Source organism: Amphiura filiformis, chromosome 15, assembly GCF_039555335.1.
Source record: "Amphiura filiformis chromosome 15, Afil_fr2py, whole genome shotgun sequence".
NCBI classification, from domain to species: domain Eukaryota; kingdom Metazoa; phylum Echinodermata; class Ophiuroidea; order Amphilepidida; family Amphiuridae; genus Amphiura; species Amphiura filiformis.
In genome coordinates, this window is record NC_092642.1 from 48605403 (window position 1) to 48627989 (window position 22587).

Here is a 22587-nt window from a genome sequence, read left to right on the forward strand (position 1 = left end):
ATATCATAAACATACCGTATGTTATTCATACAAAACATTCAAAAAACAGTACTTACAATGAGGTTCACTGGCGCACCTCAACGGATTTAGACTGATAAAATAGTGCTTAATAACATACGTACAGTTTTGGAATAATTTGAGACATTTTTGTGTTTACGTGTAAAACCAATGACAACGTCAAAATTCAGCCAATCTTGGCCGGCCCCCCCTGCTATTTTTGGTCGACCTGGGATTTTTTTCTCCCAGCTTGACCCAAAACGCCTTACTAATTTATTCAAAATGCAGCAACATGAAATGTACACAAAACACAGCCCCCTAAATGGTCCACACTTTGGGAAAACTCAACTCTAACATTTATTGATAGTTAAAATGCGATGACATCAACCCTTTGGTTACCTTGTAATCTTGTATGAATTTAATCGTCATGATCGTGCAGAAGAATGCAGAAAAATATTGTTTTTGGTTTTCAAGGAGCGCGCCATGTTTGATAAAATACTGCATTGTGGGAGTGGGATATCAGTATTTTATATATAAATTGGTATATTTGTCAAAATAAGCAGCCATATATATCATATCATCATAATATTAAATAATAAATATTTTATATTAGTTTTAAAATGTTTAACAAGTTTTAAATAGAATATAATTATTTTAATACCGGATGTGATGTCATTTTTAAAGTCCAAGGTCTGACCTCAGCGTGGGCTGGTAAATGACCCCTTTTGTTGTTGTTGTCTTTTTCATACAGTCACAGTCAGTACCGGTACATTTGTATTTCACATGCTACGTTTATTCTGTCTTTCTTATTAAAAGCTTTTTACATAAATCTAAAATCCAGGCAACGATGAGTAAACGTAAGGCACCTCAAAATGAAAATCCTAACACTGGAATTGTGGATTTCTTGACAGGTAAGCTTAAAATATTAAAGTCTTTTGTTTATAATTTTTAAAGCCATATAATATTATAAAATTTCTGTAAAAATAGATTCGAATTTATTTTCCATGAAATGTTAGCTTTTACTGTCAGATATGTCCCCTTTTAATTTTGAGCTGAACAAGTGAGGTAAAGCAAAGAAAATTGGAATACTACTAGCGCCCGTGCATGCGCATGTTACTCCAGTCTCCAGTGCTGCGGTTTGAATGTATGTGTGTCCCACACGTCGTGTACGTACTGTGTTATATGTGATTGTGTTATGAACATCGCATACGTGTTCGACTAATATTTCCATCGTAATAATAAAACGATGGTTCCTGCGTTCTATTCAAAATCGCGGATGTTGACATTTGAAACTACAGGACCTACACTACAGTCTTGATTTTTGCAGAGTTTCTTTGTTTACTAAAGTACATTAAAATCGTGTAAAAACCAAAATTTTGAGGGCGTTCTCCTCAGCAAATGTTATAATATGGCTTTAATTAAAAACTAAACAAGCCACTTCCGGGACTCGAACCCACGACCCTGGTATTAAGAGGCAAAAGAGGACTTCCCCGCCAGGTCTATAACACTAACGGGGGGAGTAACGCACTTATACCTCTGTGACAATATTTCATTCTTTTTCTCTTTTAGAACTGGCAAATTATGAGAAGAATGTAACTCGTGCGATGCACAAATATAATGCATATCGGAAAGCTGCAAGCACAGTTGCAAAACATCCAACAGCATTGAAAAGTGGAGCTGAAGCTAAAAAACTGGTAGGTATCAAGATAGATTGAAAAAATTTTAATTTTTACACAGCCAGCACGCAGTACGAAAGTACATATAGTACTGGTGCCGGGATCTATAGGGCGCTTGCACGAATGGTTAAAAGGTTGATAAAAATGACCTGCATTGAGAGTCAGTCAAGTGCGGTGGAGGACAAACAAACTATTATCATCCTCTGTGAATCTTTGGCACGTTTATACAAATAAAAACAAAAAACAATGCGCAGTATTACGAAGGTCGCTGGTTCGAATCCGGCCAGATGCACTGGTGGGGTTTTTTTGGAGGGGGGTTTCAACATTTATGTGCACTGGCTGTTCTGGGTACAGATTAAAATTTGTTCATCCTGTCAACCCAGAGAACTAGTATAATGATTTTCCAGATAATAGAATATATTGCACAAGCTAAAAAATATCGTTCAGGTCGCTCACCGATGAGTCAAATTGAGACTGCTGCAGGTTCATAAAATTTGGTGAGAAAGACCACCGTAAATACGCATCAAGGTGGAGGCGTTGCAGCCAATGCTTTTCATCAAGAGCCACGCAAGATGAGAACTGCAAAATTCTAATTTCAAACTCATTTCTATTCAGTTTATTTTCTATACTGATAAAGTTTATTATAATATAAAGCCCAAAAATTAAAAAAATGACCCCCCAAAAACCTAAATTGACAGACCAGGAGAGGAAGGGAACTTGCAGTGGAGAGGGTGAAAATAATGTCAATTGCAAGCATGGTGATTTACAAATCTGAAGTCTTTGTCAAACTAGTGTCACATTAATGTGGACCAATGTAACATCAATGTTTTAAATTTGAGTTCGGACCTGGCCTGTTGTAGGCCTATAAGAATATACTTATTACGATGAGCGAGAGTGGAACTTGACCACTCCAAATACAGGTGTTCCATTTATAATTATAGCTTGTCTTACCTAGCCTGTTATTGACAAATATGACTATGAGTATGATTGAAGATGCATTATGCCAAACCTAACAATGAAGTTAAGTTAATACAGATTTTACGGAAAAGAAATACTAATCTATTTTTTATGGAAATATTACAATATGGTTTATTTACTCTATCAAATACTCCGCTCTAGTAAATTCCCCAATCTTTTTTCATAGAAAAAGTGATCGAAATGCAGCCTTTAGGAATTTTTTGGGGGGCTATGGTTTTATTAGGTTTGAGTTATATCGTATTTACTCTATAAAATGCTCCCCTTCTAGTAAACTCCCCTGTGGCATATCTAGGGGTTGTGGCTCCCAGGCGTTAAAGGTAGGACGTATGACCGTTCCAGGATTTGAAAATGACCCCTATTTCACGGGGAATCAAGGACATTTGTAGCAATTTTACCCCCTATTTTGTGCGATATCAAGGAAAATTTGCCCCCAAATACCTCCCCTATTTTTATCATTTTGAGGACGCATTTTTATTTCACCCCCTTATCACAAGGAATCGAGGACATTTTTCCGAAATAAATACCCCTATTTTTACCATTTCAAGGACGCTTTTGAATTTTCCCCTATTTCACAAGGAAATGAGGACAATTTTTGTGTGGAACTACTAAAAAAACGGACAAAAAAACAAAAACTGTAGTGGTAAAACGTGGAGGAAAATCCTAGAAATACACCCTATTTTTCATTTCAAGGACAATTTTGCTCCAAAACACCACAATCGCGAACAATTTTGTCCTCGAAAATTCTGCGGACATTTCTTGAAAAGTACCCCTAATTGGAACCATCATGCGTACACATCGTCAGTGAAGACTGATCCCACCGGGCTCCCAGGGCTAATTTAAGAATACATGATGGCACCTCCAGGATACATAATTGCATCTTTGTACATTCTTGTTTCACCAGGATGGTGTAGGTGTCCAGATTGCCAAGAAGATTGATGAATTCCTTGCTACCGGAAAGTTGCAGAAATTAGAGAAGATACGAGGAGATGATACCAGCACAGCTATAAATCTACTTACTAGAGTCACTGGCATTGGGTATGTCGTTATATGAATAGAGGGATATTTTAAATAGGGGTAGTTTGGTAGGGTTTGGGTAGTGTTAGGGTAGGGGCAAGGGAGGGGTTAGTGGCAGGGATTGGGGATTTATAATGTATCTTTTTCATCATAGTTGATCTTTTCATTAAAGAGCAAAAAAGTAACACACAATTGTTTGGGGGGGTTGATACCCCTAGCATGCTAGCCTATTCCCCAATCCCTTGCATTTGCTAAAAAAATAGAGTTCATGGCCCAGGTGCAAAAATGAGCAAATCAAAGTTTTAGTTGTAAGTTCTAAGAGGGTGTGCCCCAAGCCACCTCTCTAATTGGAAGTAAAATTAGCCGGCACTCAACTTTGGGCTAGCTAGTATAAACCTGGTGTAGTGGGAGGATTGGGGTAGGTGATGTATAATCAATGAAATCATGCCACCTTGATATTTCTCTTTGTATATTTTAGACCTGCTGCTGCAAGAAAGTTTGTAGAAGATGGCATAATGACAATTGATGGTAAGATTGTGACAAAAGCTAAAAGGGATATACGGTCGTTTAATTTTGACACCCCAGTGGCGTACCGTGGCCGCCCCAACCCCGGGGGGCTGTAGAAGAAACAATTTTGCCGCCCCTTCCTTAACAGCCCGAAAAGGTTGACACAATTTTGTTCACGGTCGTTTGAAAAGTGAAGAGCAAAAAAAAAAAAAAAAAAATTTTAGGCGATAACGCCCTAATCAAAAGCAACCTTTTTTTCAAAAGCAACCTTTTCTTTGCTAATTCGTTTTGCCGCCCTGTTTTTGCCACCTTCTTCTTCCGCCGCCCCTACTTTGACCCGGGGCTGGCGCTAAAGCCCCCCAAAATATGCGCATGCACCCAAACCGCATATGGATACATAGTCTCTTTTGCTATCATGTTTATTTGAATGCCTGCATTACACAGTGAAATGTGATATTTTTTATCTAATTTGAATTTATGACATTGTCATGACAATGTGGAAGACGTTTTTTCTTCTGTTCACTCGCTATTCACTTCCTTGTTATGTTTTCTTCTTCACAGGTAAGTTTTATGAGTATGTAAAGCTAAATCTAGTTGCTAATAAAGACAAACCAATGGATGATCTGAGTAGAAAGTAACCAAATTTGGTATTGAAGCCCATCACACCACTCAGCGGCAGCGGCATGACTCCAAAAGCCAATGTTGCTGCTCTGTGCTCATAAGCCAAAAATTGTATCCAGTTCTCATACATGTACATCAGTGCAGCACCGCTCCGGAATTGAATTCAACTTAGCGATTCGCCACCTTGGGCAAAACGGTGGAGTGATTGATATATCGGCTTGCCACTGGTCACTGCAACAAGTGTTATAGCTATCTACAGATGCTCTCTGGAGTAAGCTAGTATTGCAGTAGATATCTTGAAATTGTTCTCATATTAGAGGCAGTGGCGGCGCCAGAAATTTTTTTCTGGGGGGTAAAAGGGGGGGGGGGGCAGAGCCTCCAACTGGGGGGCATTTTCACCTAATGTAGGCTAAAAGTGGCTTTTCACCCCTCTTTTCAATTTTTCTGGGGGGTGATTGGGGGTGCAGAGCTTCTGTCTGGGGGCATTTCCACCATGCCCCCATGGGGCCACCACTGATTAGAGAACCCTAATGTTTACTGTACATTTTTCTACTGCAACAAAACTTCATTCTTGCATTTTGTTTATTTTCATAACAGATCTCAAGAAGAATGAAGATAAACTGAACCACCATCAAAAGATAGGATTGAGGTGAGTAATAATACGGCAATAGAAACAAATTAGTTCGATCTTTCAATCGACCATCAATGCTTGGTTGATGATCCCTATTATTTAAGAAACCAATTAATTGACCATTATTAATTGTGATAACATATAAATCTTTGCCTGTATGGATATTGAAAAGTATAAATCTAGCATTAATTCTGATTAATTTATAGTTGTTAGTTCAATAATAAAAAGCATCGAAGCAGCATCGATGTTGATCCAAAGATCGAACCAATTTGTTTCTAGTGCCTAAATTAGTTTGTAGCAAATGTTCTATCCATTGATTTCTCTGCATTACATGCATTCTGTTCGCTGTGAAATACCCTCCAGTTTTACTATAATACAAATATTAATTGATAAGAGTCCACACAAGTCAACAGATCATGATCAATCAATTGACAGTTCGTATATTTTTGATTTTGTGAAGTAAATTTTCTATTATTTATGTGGTCGGTACTGTGCGCCAAGCATACATGAGCGTAAACACATTATAAGCAAGGGGTTGACAGTGATTCGCAGATTCTCCAAATTTGGCCAAATTTGCACGCTACGGTATGCTGTACAGAAGTTGCCGCGAACCACAAATTTGGTACCAGCATAGGCGCCGCCATCTTGGAAAAAGGGGGTGCTGGCGACCGTCGACAGCACCCCGAACGCGCCCAGTGACTACGCGTAACAGTACGCGTTCCCAACTGTCAATCATTCGCGGTCAATCACCTCGTGCTTGACAACAATATCTGAAGAGACTATCGTCAAGTCTTACGTGTATGCGCGAAATTTAGGTTAATTTTCATGATTGAAACAGTATTTTTCTTTTATAAATCTTGGCCCGGATAGCGGGATTGTTGGTTGATTTAATGTATTTGATAAATTAAGTTCATGGATGCGTTAAAAAATGTAATTAAAAGTATTAAAAAAGCTGTTCAACATTTGAAAAAAATGCACTGTAGCAGACTTGAAAAAGTCTAACCGTGGATGCAGCAAGCCACGATTTTACGGGTAATTTTCATGACTTGAACACGGAGCACGGGCGCGATGCAGCCGGTAGAAATCACGGTAGTGTTCCAGGCCTACGCGATGGCAAGGTAATGGCGGCTTCCATAGTTGTATTACTTTTTATCTCAAGTGTCACTTCCCAATCTTTATTTATTCCCTGATATAAGTGATTGGCCGATTGGCTGATCAACAGTATTGGCAACAAGGCGATTAACCCATTGGTCATCGGTGGAAGGTAGAAGGGGGGAGACCTTGCTACTTCTATACAATCACCGATCACCAGCGTGTACCCAGACCACAGAATAACTAACAAATTTACTTTAAGGTGTACTGTAAGAGTCGCCTTGCAGCTACATTTGAAACTGGTGATTCGATAGTTGAAAATGCTTTCAAATTCACTGCTGTATTAAATCAGTGTTGTTGTTTTTTTTTGTTTTTTGTTTTTCTATCAAACAGGTATTTTGAAGACTTTGAGAAGCGAATTCCCAGGGCTGAAATGACACAACTTGAGGAAAAAATCAAAAGCGAGATTAATAGCATGGACCCTGAGTACACGGCCACCATCTGTGGTAGTTACAGGAGAGGTGCAGCATCTAGTGGGGATATTGATATACTACTCACTCATCCTACATTTACTGAAAAAGATGTGAAGAAGGTGAGCTAATGTATTTTTGCGATGGTTTTATTATTGTGACTTGTGTTTGTGGATGGCCATCGATAGGTACTCTAGTTCAGGGACTGTGCAATAATTATTAGTTCAGGGATTAGGGTTAAAATTTCCAAATGGCATGCCAAAAATTGCTTGTCCTTGGCCTACCAAAAACCCACCCCCCCATCATCAATTGTTTGGTGGGTATGTTCCCCTGGAATTCAGATATTATGAGTCTTTGGGAGCATGACGGCATACTGGTAAAAGGTGGTCTTTCGGAGCTGCGGACAGTGAAAATCCAGGGTCTGCGAGGAATGAGCAATTTAGGTAAAATACAGAGCTATTCAGGGGTCCTTTGGAGCTGCTGAGTCCCAAAACCGATCTTTCCAGTGGAGCTACCCGTATTGTGCCAAGTGACCCCCAGGATTAAACCGCCACAACCACTGATCTTAAGTTGTAAGCTAGTACCATTGCTACACATGCACGGTCTGCTGCGATATACTGTACTATTACTATGCATGCATGGCCTGCTGTGATATACCGGAGAATCACCATACTTGTGTAGTACAGAGGTAAAAGCATAATCATCATTACAGAATAAAGAATATATTTTTGTTTTTGTTTTGTAAATTTGTTTGTTTCTCCAAGATATATTGCTTGGAAGAAAATAAATTTGTAAATTTACCAAAACAGAAAGAATGAAATGTTTTAAAACGCTCTCATCTTCAACTGTTCATGTAATCGTTTAATATATTGATGTTTTTATACCATTTGCAGCCAGAACTGTTGAAATATGTTGTGACGCAGCTGGAAGAGTGTGGGCTAGTCACAGATCAACTCTCTATGGGAGACACAAAGTTTATGGTAAATATTTGTGAAATACAAATGTATAAAGTTCATATTTACTTTTGTGATATATATGGATATATTTTGATGTTTGGCATGCATTTTGCTGTTGTTGCGATGAACAATTTTGCCCAAACACATCCTTTTTGAAATACGCGAATTTAGGGTTTCTCTACCGGAAGTCAATTTGTGCCTAAATTTCTTCCCACATTGCAATAGGCATATTGCATAACAAAGAATATTGATTAACCTCCGAACTGTATCTATTGTTATGCAAAACACTTATTGCATTGTGGGAAGGAATTTCGGCACAAATTGACTTCCGGTAGAGAAACCCTAAATCCGTGTATTGATAAAAGATCCAGAAGATGAACAAAGCCTTTCAAGTGAAGCTGATCAATCATTTTGAGATAGCACAAATTGCAGCAGAGAACAGATGTGGCACATGTTTGTGACAAAAACCACCAGATTACTAAGCCTTAATGATACTTGTTTCACAGTTTCAGAGGAAGCATTCAAATTTAGGAGGACATGTGCATGTATCAAATGGACATTTGCACACAGAATTTTTTTAATTTTGGACTTTTTTTGCCCAAAACAAAGGTGCATTTTGGTATTTGATGGACCAGTGCATGTTTGCAATTTTACCCCAAGTATGGCTCAAAAGGAATATGCACAAGCCAAGTATTGCTTTATTTTTTATTCTACGATTAGGATTTTTAGGGGGACGTCTTTCCATGGGAAAATGGTACATGTCCCCTCCACCCAACCCCCCTGCCTATGTTGTTTCATAAATGAGTACAGTGTAGCACAAAAGGTCAATAGGCCTAAAGGCTTAAAAGGTAGGTAGGTGGGGTTTTTTTTCGACACCTGCTTTTGAATATACAACAGTACACCCAGATATGACATGACAGTTAAAATATGTGGATTTTTTATGTTTTCATTGTGTTTGACAATATGTCTTCAATAGGAAATAAAAATAGAAAGCAATAGGAAACTGTCAAAAAATGTATATATAATTTTTTTAATTCAACTTTTGTTTTTTCTTTCAAAAATATTCAGGGTCAGCAGTGTAACTGGGGTTGGTCGGGTTAAACCAGTTAAACTTTTTTAGGCCTAAGTTGGTGTTACATTTTAGGTGTTGAAATTGAATGATTGAATATCCATTGTGAGCCCTACTCATGCATGCTCTAATGTGGCATTACCCTGAATGGAGACTTTGATGACTTTAATTATCCTTTGAATTTTACAGGGTGTGTGCAGGTTGGAAAAGGAAGATGACGATGAACCCGACTTTTTATTCAGAAGGATTGACATCCGTCTCATTCCGTGTGACCAATATCATTGTGGGACACTGTACTTCACAGGCAGTGATATGTTCAATAAAAACATGAGAGGCAAAGCTTTGGAGGAAGGGTATACACTCAATGAGTACTGCATCAAACCACTAGGAAGCACAGGTAACATATTAAGACAATTAGTTGGTTGTTGAATGTGAAAGGGGTGTTGACCTTTTCTCAATATTAAGGTTGGTCTTAACCCTGGAATTATAGAAACTTTTGGGCCTCATAACTGCTAAATTGTTGGTCTAAAGTATATAAAAGTACTAGTATACCTAATTTATTTAGAATGGCAAAGACTTGATCAATTCATCTGAGAGGTCAAATTTGGGCCAAAATGCTCATTTTGGCCCAAAATCCCCCAAAAAACAGCTTTTTTGGCCCACTTCTTTTTCTTTTTCTTTCAACGTAACAAAAAAATTATTGCGCATTTTTTTATTAATTTTTTTTTAAAACTAGATAAAAATATCTAGGAACAGTTTTTTTAATTTTTTTGAATTTCGACCAACTTTGAGAAATTTACACCAAAAATGGTCAAAAAACGCTCAATTTTTTAAAAAAGTCATAAAAAAGGCTGATTTTCGCCCAAATTTCAAACATTTTTGGTGAAGTTAAAATATGAAGTATTTGCATGCAGTTTAGTCTGTCGCAATCGAATCAGTAACAGCACCATGGGGGAGGGCAAATACTAAGAAATAACAGTTTTACTTCAATTGTTCCTGTGTTGAAAGTATTCAATAAAAAGCGGAAAATGGTTTTGCAATATATGTACAAATTAATATTTATTGTGCTTATTTTGTTTTCATGTGTAGGTGTACCAGGGGAACCACTACCTGTATCTTCAGAGGAAGATGTTTTTGACTACATTGGAATGGACTATAAGAAACCTTCAGAGAGAAATATGTAATAAGTTTTCTCAAATCTTATGAACTGGACATCTCATAATGATTTATGTTGAAAAATGTGACTGTATGAACTGTGTGGAAGCCCACCTTTTTGTAGTCGTCTGCTGTAGATATTGTGAAATTAGAAAAGTACATGTAGATAAATTCGTCGGTCGCAACACATAGTGGCGTACGTGAAGGACAAAATACGTCTCCGAGCAAAAGCGTTTTTGAAGGACATGCTACAAGTAACTGAGTCGATACTCGTCCATTGTTATCTCTCAGTGGCCCGATTCCATTTGAAATTGAAGTTTAAGGTTCAAACTATTTTACACTGTATCTTTAATAGTAAATAAAAATAACTATTATAGGATAATAGCTAGCTCTAAACCTGTACGCCACTATGTGAAACGGAAAGTTAAAAAAATCACTCTACGCCGGTGTTGCGACCAACGAATTGACTGTATTTGCAGCATAGACTGCTGCCCCCAGTCGTCAACCGTCTGGATTGACGAAAAAAAGTGACAAGATCTTGTAACAGGATTTCTGTGGCATAGAGCATGCGCAGTGGTGTCAAAAATTGACCTTTTGACCGAATTTGTTGTTTATAGAACTTCAGAGCGCGATCTTGTCACAACGGCACAGTACAGCGCCGCGGACCGTGGTACACGGTCGCCGCTAGTCAGTTGCTCTATAGCGCACAACCAAAGTAGCATTGAATATTTTCAGAAGTCCGTCACGATATAGCTCGATATGGACTGTAAGTTAATCAGTCGTCAGAAGCATAACACAGTATGCACAGTGTAGACGGCTAATTGGAATTAGTCTATTTGCAGTCTATTTGCAGCATATGTGACACAATTTGGCATTGAGGCCAAAGGATGAATTTTTGAAAATTGAGTTACTTTAATTATTATCTTTATAAAACATTAAGCTATCATAAATTGAAAACACCAAAGGCCTAGCATACTTGGTTCTAAATTTATGAAGTTTTGTGATGTCTATTTCTTATGTATTTTTTTGTTTTTTAACTTTATCTCAATTTATCTCAATTTCAAGTTTTCCGCCTTTGGCCTCCATGGACCAGATTCAGGTCTTGCTGTCTAGAGTTTAAAGGCAAGTGGTTTACACTCGCTAGCATGATGCTGGGCGAGTGGTCAAATGTTCACAAATATCACTTATATAATCAAGTAGGGCTTCGGTCTTAAAATGGCACTTAAGTATTTATGTTCGCATGCGCTAAAATTGTTGACTTTCTCCTCTGATTCAATGGCTGATTTTGGGAGATTCGCAGCGAGTGATATTAAGTGTCAATGGCGAGTGGGAAATCGCTCACTAGAAATCGAGTTTGGGCGAGCGGCAAACGGCAAGGCCTGCAGATCATGTCACATATGCTGCCTGTATGATTGTGATCATCACATAAATACCTCACTAAAAGTAACTCAGCTGTTAAATACACCTCCAGCTTCACAACTATTAATTGTATTCACAATATTTTAACATGGAAAGAAAGATTGGTAATTTAAATGCAGTTTGATAAAATATGGTTATTTACGCGCATTTTGATACCTCATTCACCCAATTTCATTGGTTGTTAAATGCAAGCATTGTAGTATCAATAACATTTGGTTAAAATGTCCTGAGCTTTTGATCCTAGCAGGATCATTATCAAAGGCAGAGTGACAATACAATACATTCATATCAATACAATTTACTGCAAAAATGGAAATGGGCACTTGTCACTGAGACCACAATACTCGGTCAACTGTAACAAATGAGGTATCAAAATTACTGTATAATCAAATTTCTTTTTCCTGGTGTTTTCAAATACAAAATACAATTAGTACCTTTAAAGTGTATTTATAATCGCCGAGTTGCTTCATAATATGCTATGTTCTACAGTTTGGTGTATGTTATATTTTGTGAATTGCACATCAATTAAGCTTTTAGATGTGACTGTTTTTAAAAAAAATGCAGTGATTTATAGTGCGCTACGCACAACACCTAGACGTTGATCCACAAGCTTAAGCACACTTTACAGGTTGTCGCTGACCACTACGGCCCCACATCATTCCATAAACCATTTAACAACAAATCAGGGACTTTGCTGCTTCAAGAGCGCACACCCTAGACATTCCACAAATAACCTTCGCAACCAGGATCAGCTCCCAGAGTTTCATGCAGGTTACAACGAGACAATTAGCACTTAGCAGTAAGTTCCTTGTCCAAGGGAATTTCAAGCTAACTCAAACATGAATAAAAATAATATACTGTAAAGCATGAAATCTTCATGTGCATGAAAATTTAGTGAGTGCAGTTGTGAAATTTCCAATGCCTGCAAATATCCTTTCTTCCTATAGGCCTTAAAGGAAATTTACACATTTGCAAAAATTTCATGTCGCAGAAACACAGGTTCTCTCCACAACTTGGCATTTTAAAGCCGCTAAAAATCATGCTTTACAGTAAAGTTGTGAAACTACTGCTTTACAGTAGATTCATTTTACATATTTGACATTCTTGTACAATGTATGGTAAAAGGTCTAAAACTTTATCACCCATTATAACACATCACACAATTGAAATAATAACAATACTAATAAATGAAATACAAGTCAATATGTATTTATGAGCTGGTCTTCATATAAAAAAAATTATAGGCCAAGCATCTGCTAACTTGATGCCAATTTGTTAATGAATGCAACAATAAATTTGTGTTTTTTAGTGAAATTTTAGAATGTTTAAAGAATTTATCTTTATTGTAACTTGATGTGTGTCTTGTCAAACAAAATGCTATATTTGAAGAGCTTATTTCCAAACTGTGTTACGGGATCTAGAATGAGCGTTTATGGCGTTTCGACAGTATTTTTTGTGGGATATGAGAGCACCTCAGACGTATCGAATTGCATTCTGAATACGAAGCTTGTCTTTCTGATATCAAATAATTTTCATTTTTTGAAATTCATGATATAATACAAATTTTATGACAAATTATTAAAATTTGATATTTTTCAAATTTTTGATTTATAACAGTCCTCGAAATAAATTTTATAAATCTAATGATATATTCTTAAAGTGTATGTAGCTGGGAGGAAAAGCCGACGATCAATTGAAAATTTTGACCTTTTATATTGAAGATATGGATTTTTTCCCAAAAAGACCTTTTTTTTTGGTGTTTTGGGAAAAAAAATCCATATGTTCAATACGAAAGGTCAAAATTTTCAATTGATCATCGGCTTTTCATCCCACCTACATACACTTTAAGTATAAATCATCAGATTTATAAAGTTTACTTCAAGTACTGTTAAATATCAAAAACTTAACACGGTTTGGAAATAAGCTCTTCATTTGAGCATGTTTTAACATATTATACAGACCTATTTCAGGGTCGGAATTTCATCATGAATCCACAAATTGATTACTGATACCACACAGATTCTTGTCAAAATGGAGCGAATCAAAACTGATTCTCATAAATTAAATAGTAGAGGAAAATCCCTTTAAAAGTCCTTTGAAGGTTTTGAATGACCCATCCAAATATAAAACATTACCTTGATATCAAGCTGATGGTGTCATATAGTAGTCCGGGGGTACTCAAGTTTGGTTTTGGTAGGGACGTGCCGCTGAGATTTTGGAAGTAGACCCATAAATATACCAATTTTTCAAGAAATTTGGACCCATTGATATACCAAAAGTTAATATTTTCGGCTGAATTTAACCCGCATTGTCTTAGTTTTTACAAATTTTCCCAAAATTTTGGGAAAATTTTGAAAATTTTAGCTAGATTAAGGAAAAATTGGGCTGTTTTCCTAAAAAATTGAGAAAATTTTGAAAAAGGACCCATTCATATACCAAAATAGGCTTTGAAAAGGGGTCATTGATATACCAGAAGGCTGAAAATGCTACCCATGTTTATGCACGTCCCAGTATGGCCATTTGTACTGAGTACCCCCCCCCCCACCGGGATAGTAGTATGGATACTTTTAAATAATGATGCAAATGGGCAATTCCAGGCGCATCATTCCGTAACGCCAAGTTTGCATATGCAAATTAGGAAATTAGGGTGGTTTGGAAATTTTCTACTACCTTAAGGGGGTACTACACCCCTGCCAAAATGTATGCCTATTTTTGCATTTTTCTTTAAAAATTATAGCGCATTGGGGACAAGTAATATATGTATATTACAGGGGCAAGGACTACAACTACTGCACTATAAATTTTATTTCAGCACAGACAACAGTTGTGGGGTTACAGTCAAAAATGAGGGAAAACCAATATTTGATCAATAAATCAATAACTACTTGCTTTGAGTTGCTGAATTTTCAGTACAGTAGTTGTAGTCCTTGCCCTATAATATACATATCTTACTTGTCACAATGTGCTATAATTTTTGACAAAAATGCAATAATAGGCATAAAATTGGCCAGGGGTATAGTACCCCCTTAATCATTCAGCTTACTCCCAATAAGAAATTTACATTAAATCTGCATTATTGTAACCATTTTACAGTTTTGCACATTTTTGCCCAGAAAGTTACTTTTCACAGTCAATGACACCCAATTTTTAGCATTCCCACACTGAATGACCCCAATTTTCTAAGATCCCCCCCACTGAATGACCCCCTTTTTTTGACAAAAATCTAAATGTGGTGAGTACAGTCAACATTTAGAGCCAAATTTTGGAAGGTCATTACGAGGTCACAAGGGGTCATCTGAGGTCAAATTAGTAAAAACTGTCCTATGGGCATCAGTCACCATCAGCCAGGTAACCGCGACAGCCGAGAACCGCCAAATACGGGTAACCGCCTAGTTCCCACTAATACTCCAGTAGGCATAGGTATGTCACTTTCATATTTGAGTCCCCCCCCCCCCTGGAATTAGCTGCAAGTCTTGAACTTGTAATGACCTTTCAGAGTAATGAACCTTTGGAGTAATGATAACGAACATCGGAATAACGACCCCTCGCAATAATGGTCCTTCGGAATAATGAAGCATAACCTACACCTTCACCACTATCCTATTCCTTTGGACATTCCAAGTTATTTACACCTGTATCTTCCTTTTCTTTTATATCATTCAGAGTTATATAGATGAGTTGACTTCTGACGTCTTTGCCTGGCAATTTCCATTGTTTTTTGCCTGGCAGTATGCTCGCGCATCATATTTGGTTCAGGGCCAATGCTCGCCACACCACTATAAAGCTTGAACAGTGTAGTGGTTGTATGCAGTTCACTCAAGCATAGCAATATACCAGTCCCTTGCCTTTGTTGATAAACATTGAGGTCAACTCATCTATACTATACCACTTTCTAGTCCATCTTTGATATCACTAGAATTACATATATTTTTTTGTTCTTCATCCACCAGTAAGTCACTTGGTCTTTCATCCTCAATCTCCTCAACTTTATTCTCAACGTTCTTAGCTTCATGGACACCTTGCTCCTCTTCTTCTTCCTCCTCTTTCTCTTCATCCGCAAAGTTTTTAGCTTCTTTTTCAGACATTTCCTCAGCATTATCATCCCCGGTGAAGCCTTTATCTTGCATGCGGAAAAATGCTCTTCTTCTCCTTTCACTTAGCGCTTTAAGTTCTGCCTCCAATCTGCTATCTTCAGCTGCTTGTTCCATTGGTGTTGGAGCATATCTGAAAATAGAAAAGAAAAACCATTTTATAAATATTTTCCTTTTTAATTGCACAAAGGATGGATTTGATCAATATCAAATAGTGGAGCTTCATCATAATGATACATGAGTTAGAGGTAAATGACTGCGCATCAGTTGTTTTAAGAGTACCGGTATTGTGAAAAATCTAAAAATCTTGCTTTGTAACCAAGGAATGTCCTGAGGGCGCAACCCTGAAGGATGTTCTGATTTAAATGATACAAAGTCGAATAACTGATACAAAGTCAAACCTCATTCATAAATGTCACTTTTATTTTTGTTATTCAACTGTATCCTTATTTTGTTCTATTAGACTTGAAAACTAAATTGTATTTTTTGTGAATTCCCTATAAACAAATTGAACAGCTGATGATGGACATACCACCAGGGGGACCAATAACACCAGTGCGAAATCATGCGATATCCAAATACGGCGACCAGCACACACGAATATTGTTCGAGCGCATAACATATCACACTACAAGATCATTGTTTACAAAGCATATAATGTTCTACGTCACCAGACACTGTCATTATACTCATTCAATAACCAGCATTTGCATCCATATGTTTATACAAATAATAAAATATGATTGGATCGCACAACGTGCATTTATATAAATGAATGAATTTCAAAGTTTGTTAAATTTGTATTTTAGTGTACCGTAATGTTTTTCTTTTTAAAATGGACAATGACTTTCAAAATCACAATCACTTCATTATTGTCCTATCCCTAAATTTAAATTTGCCATTACAAAGGAATATCTTTAGGTATATAAAACAATGGAACAAACCAAAAGTAGTTTGGTAATGTCCTATGGGAGTGGCTTCATTAGGAGGCTGGCCCCTCCCTCCCTGAAACGTAAGTGTCAAATGTTATAAATTCCGACCCCTTTGGAATCACCTTTGACCAATATTTTAACTTTTTTACAAACATATAAATCAGACTTTGACGCCCTCACAAAAGGACTTTGTTTACAGTAAGTCGTCTGGTTTGTGTTCAATAAAACAAATAAATGCAAAGTGCAGCTTGGATACTTACGGATTAATGGAGTCCTTCGCAGTGCCACATTTTGCACACACACCGGCATCTTGAGTGCAAGGTGCACATATGATATGGTAAGCATGCTTCACTCTCCTCTCAGAACACTTTGTGCTGAAATAAAAACACAATTTCCAAATTATAAAAATTAAAAAAATTTTAAGTAGATTATAAAGTACCGTAGGCCATAAAACATATGGCGTACTGTAAATAAATAGCAAATACACACACCCCAACATGCAATGGCTTGGTGGCTTCAATTTATTTTAAAAAGTATGTAACACATCTACCGTATTTGTTTCAATAAGCGCCCATACCCAATAAGCGCCTACCCAGTGTATTTTCATTTTGCTAAAGGGTACCATTAATGTTGAAGTGACTGATAGACGTTGATACAGTGAAATAGCTTGAGGATTTGTAGTCCTGTGCATACATGTAAACTTGCAATACATTTACTGCAACAGAAAAGCTACTAGAACGTCTCGGGACCCTATTGTACAGTAGGTAAATTTGTCTCTAATAAACGGCCCTTACGAAAAAATTAGGTAAACCAGGTAAAAAATAAGCGCCATGACTTTGTAAAGCACCCTGGGCTTATTGGAATTAATACAGTACATCATTAGGCCAAGTAAAATAAAAAACATGTTTCACGTCCGGGTTTTTGAAAAAAAAAAAAGGAAGAGGGGCTTTTTTTTTTATTTTTATCACAAAATCAGTGTAAATACCCATAATTAGACTAGAGCTGTTTTAGCGTATACAATAATGCCTGGAAAAAGGAGGAGGCCCCCTCTAACTATCACAAAACCTTGTAAAAGTGTTTTTTGTTTATTAGCAAAGTTATAGAAAGCATCTCTACTTCATTGAAAAGTTATAATTGAATTTCAAAAAATAAAAATAAAATTGAAAAACCTCATGAAAGGAAGCGGGAGGAGACGTGAAACATGTTTATTTTTTTATTTGGCCTTAACAGTATATTAAGAATTAAATACTTATAGAACTTTCTGCAATTTCATCTATTGGTTCTTGTTCCTGATGGCCATGTTATGAGCAGGGACGGATTTAAGCCAGTGGATTTTGCGTCGGGCCAATAAACTTCCAACAATGCTGACCCTGGCGGGCCACTACATAATAGTACATATGTATATATTTGACAGGCGCGTAGCAAGCGGGAGGACAGGGTGGACGAAGTCCATGGGCCCCGAGGGTTTAGGGGGCCCGAGCAAAAGCAAAAATTAAATAAGGGGGATTGAGAAAGAAAAGAAAAACATGTAATTCTAATAATTTGCAGTGTATTCTCATATTGACTACTTAGTTAACGAAACTAAACACAAAAGCGGTTGGGTTGTCCTAGTACCAGATCTTGATGGGGCCCCTGTAAGATTCGCCATAAGGCATTTGAGGTTCAATAAAATTCGTCAAAATGGTTCTCTTCAAATTTAACATTTCCATCTTTTTTACAGAGGCAAGGGGCCCTAGTATGTTGGAAAATTTATGAAAATTATTCCATGCATGTACAAAATAATAAATAATGAAAAAAAGATTTAGTAAATTCTCTTCATCACCTCCTAAATTTTTCCCTGTGAGACGCCCTTCCCCTAAAAACTCTTAATATAATTTATAAGAATACAGAAAGCAATAATTGCCCTGTTCATCTTCCTTTTTAGCACTTAAACATTGTATGTTGGGCCCAAATAGGTAAAAGTGTAAATTTTGCGCGTGAAACTGCCCAATCAAATAGCAAAACATAGCAGTTTGGGGACAAAGGAGTCTGAAATTAAAAATTTCCGCGGGCTTCGCGCGCACAAAAATGTAAGTCCAAGTAAAACCGGAACAAAAAATGCTATAGTCTCCTGACAACCTACATTTTAATGCTGCCCACCGCCACTGGTAATTTGGAGTATACTATAGTTTGATCAGCTCGTAGGCGGGAAATGTTAGGCTTTTATCACTAAGCCGAAAAGTAGACCCACGTTAAGAGTGCTATTTGCTGACCTGTCTGGTCTATATTTTGTGTGTTGAAGGACAAAGTACATTACTTCAATTAATAATTTGTGATGCTTCCATCGAGATGTCACAAGACAATTCTCAAAATAAAATATTTTGATATTAATCCGCGATGTTATAAGGCCCGCCGATTACCAGCTGATCAAAGCATGGAGGTATATAAATAAATTTATATACCTCCATGATCAAAGTATATAGCTTTTGCAATTATGCACAACATTCGAAAATCTAGATGATTTATGAGACTGGGTAAAATGACGTGTCAGCTTTGAAACAGTGGGCATTTTAAAAGCATAGTTATTATTATATGGGTTAAAGAGATGACTGATAAAGGAGATGTTAAGAGGGCCCCGCACTGCTCCTTGTCCATGGGCCCCCGAGGCTCTTGCTACGCCCCTGATATTTGAGCCCGATATAACTCATATGTGACACGATCAAGGGAAATGAGTCGCATGTCGCTAATATTGATTTTGAGATATTGGCAAAGAAAGTGTTAAAATTCTTTTCTTTTATATTATTTTCAGTGATTGATAAATTGATGCAACTTTGCAAAGAAAAGTTGTATCAACATGAGATTTTCAATTTCTGAAAGCTTCAAACGTCCTCTTTAGAAATGTATGTAAAACTCATTTTCGACCAGGGTCGACATGTGACTCATTCCCTTGATCATGTCACATATGAGACAAGATGTAATCAATCAGTGTCAGTGATGGACACAGTTTCTGCTTTCATGATTCTGTAGGCCTATACTTTATGTATAAAGCAATAATTTATACCGCTACAATAATGGTGAAAAATAGTAAGAAAAACAACTGATATTGTACGTTACACAATAATAATTATAGGTATACTAGGTGAATTCAAATTTGCCATCAAATTGCATCATTTTATATATCAAATTAAAGCCCTTGAGTAAACTAAGCCAAAACTGAAAACCTTTTTTTCATAGCCCTTTCCGTAGCAAAGTTACATCTTGTCAAAGATTGACTTTCATCAAAAAGATTCAGCTAGCAAAATTCCCCAAAGCGGCATTTCGGGGGTGTTTCTAGATCTTAGTCTCATGGCGATAGCAGCTTTTTTTAATGGAATTGCTATCAAAATCTCTCTAAAATTCCATGTGCGACTTGATTATCACCATAAAAAATCATATATTTGGGTCAAATGAAGTATAGAAAACATATTTATGTAGGTTTCCTTCACCCACCTATTCTCGAAAAAATTCAAATTTCTATGTAAATATGCATTGTGTTGGGGCCCGGTCTCGGCTAATTCGCTGACTAGTAAATGCGTTAACTAAGGTTTGCCTAGGTTACCTAATAATTAATATTAACACTGTCAAAATGGTGTACCAATTTAAGGCTTCAATTAGGCCTTCATTTTGCAAACGTTTCAAACTTCTGAGGGGGAGCACATCCCCTCACACACCTGCCTGCGTCATGCTTGCAGCCATATATTCAGTGCCATCGAGAGATATTACGGGCCCAGGGGCAAAATAGACGCGGGCCCTTTGATCAGAGATTGACGGTGCAGGACTTCATAACATAAGTGTTGGGGGGGGGCAACATCAGTGGCGTAAATTTCTTTGTGACATGGGGGAGGGAGGTTGTTGTAAAATCACTCCTCAGACACCCCTTGCATTGTGCAAGCGCGACGTGCAGCGCTGTCATGCCAATGGGGATTGGGGATGATTCTCCTTTTGCGTCATCCCGGGGCGTCATCCCTTTTCAAAAATCCTGGATCCGCACCTGCTCACAGTCACACTATACAGGGTGTCCCAGAATGATTTGTACCGTGTTTGCAAAAATAACTAAAAATAGAAGACGGGCAGTGTATCTATTTTTGATACCAGCATTATAATGTTGGACATGTCTCCTACTTATTCTGTTAATTTCAGCACGCTACCTTTATTTGTTTTGGCGTGCCATGCAATAATGTAAAATCGATGAAAAACGACTCGCATACCTTTGAAAAATGGCACGATACGATTAAATGAAGAACGTGGGATGTTTGGCACAGCATTTCGACGACAACTACTGTTGGGGTCACGCCTTAAAGCTTGCCGGACAGCTGCAATGTTCGCTCTAGTTCTTACAGTCTTACGAGCACCTGAAGCTTCACTCTGCCGATTCCTGACAATTCCGTGCTCGTCAAACTTCTTTACGTTATACACTATCGTCTAATGAATCTTCTTTGCGTCTCAACATAGCTGCCGGTTTGCCAGTAAGTTTTAAGAAATCCACGCTACTGTACAGTAAATTGAGGAGCCGTCTTTTCTGTACCACAACCAGTTTGATCTCTGCAAGCATTTCAAATGACATGGACCTCACACCACATTAACTATATTTAAAACTACCGCCAAAGAGAGAATGGGATTAGGCCACAAATCCTTAATTCCATATGATGATTGCTTCAGTAACGTCATAAATAATAGATAGATATCGGCTATTTAGTGGAAATATGAACAGGGCACAACTAAAATACCTGCATAACTTTTTCCAAATAACTTTGTGCTGAACGGTTAGTAATGTTACAGATTTTCAAAATAGGTTGCGTTGTCAAAACTTAGAATTCACCATTTTTACGCAATCTTCTATAACTTCTACTAGAAACGTCCAATTTTAAAATCTAAAAATCTGAGAAAGCTAAATATATGTAGAACTAAAAATGCAAGACAATATGACCATTCAACATGCCCTTCATACCTAAAAAATTCCATCTTTCACGGTACAGATCATTCTGGGACACCCTGTAGATAAACAAATAATAAAGATTTATAAACATAGACTCACCATTTCTTAGGCTGTGTTAGTGGTTTATATTTCTTATACTTGATCTTCCATTGTATGGTGTCCTTACATCTATCACACACTCCGCCAATCGTCATAGCGTTCAGGGTTTGGGTAAGCTTACTGGTGTCATGCTTGTTGTTTTTGAAAGCCTCCCTGTTGGCATGTTTTGGAGGCTTGCTTTTCTTCGTATTACCCCGTTGGCTGCTCATAATTTCTTAGTGACCGTTGGTAAGTTATAAATACAAATAAGGTATTGTGTAAGGTTTTTTTGTATCAATTAAAAAAAAATGCTTTTTTTTTCTTTTTCACAAGCTGTGCGACGAGCTGCGTGATTCACGGTTGCGCCCGATTGCGCAATCATTGTTTCAGGACGCACACCATCAAATGATTCACATCACTTGGGGAGTATATTACTGGATTTTATTCTCCATTCACTGGCACACCAGCCAGATTTTCGAATGTTCCATGAGCCCCTGGTGCATGGTGGGAGGGTAAAATTGTGGGCGAGAAACTTTTAGCGAGCCAAAAGGGGGGAGGGCAAGCAATTTTTGGTAAGCCAAGAGGGGGAAACGATTTTTGGCTCACATTCATGGGGCGCCTTTTATTAACTTGAATAAAAACGCCTAAACACTTAAATATGCGAATTTTGCTGCGCTCGCAACTTGTTGTATCTAGACCGTTAAGGTTTGCAAATTGGGATCCCAAAAATTTGGCATGTGCAAAGGGGGGGGGGGCAATGATATTTTGGCAGGCCGATAGGGGGCAAGCAATTTTTGGAGCTTTTTGGCAGGCCGAGTGTTTTTGGAGAGCCGTTTGAAAATTTTATACCGGGGGGGGGGGGGTCATAATTATTGCACAGCCCCTGAGTCAAATAAGGCCTAAAAGCAATTTGGCAAACTGAGAGGGGGGCAAGTGATTGGCACAAA

General features: G+C 37.5%; 3 protein-coding genes across 3 annotated transcripts in view; 2 read left to right on the forward strand and 1 right to left on the reverse strand.

Moving 5' to 3' along the window:
• LOC140171766 (F-box/LRR-repeat protein 4-like) overlaps window positions 1-22587 on the forward strand; it is a 238554-nt gene that overhangs the window by 89939 nt on the left and 126028 nt on the right. The gene's annotated exons all lie outside the window — the stretch shown is intronic.
• On the forward strand, window positions 732-12920 carry LOC140171758 (DNA polymerase beta-like). Its single transcript, XM_072195078.1, has 9 exons — window positions 732-908; window positions 1567-1691; window positions 3553-3686; window positions 4144-4193; window positions 5391-5442; window positions 6910-7108; window positions 7880-7966; window positions 9201-9408; window positions 10101-12920. Exons 1-9 carry the CDS (start codon window positions 845-847, stop codon window positions 10193-10195), a joined length of 1014 nt encoding a protein of 337 aa, XP_072051179.1. The 5' UTR covers window positions 732-844; the 3' UTR covers window positions 10196-12920.
• LOC140171759 (uncharacterized protein C9orf85 homolog) lies at window positions 15017-22013 on the reverse strand. Its single transcript, XM_072195079.1, has 3 exons — window positions 21662-22013; window positions 16869-16982; window positions 15017-15809 (listed from the first exon to the last, which is right to left on the reverse strand). The coding sequence occupies exons 1-3, from the start codon at window positions 21868-21870 to the stop codon at window positions 15461-15463; spliced, it is 672 nt and encodes a 223-aa protein (XP_072051180.1). The 5' UTR covers window positions 21871-22013; the 3' UTR covers window positions 15017-15460.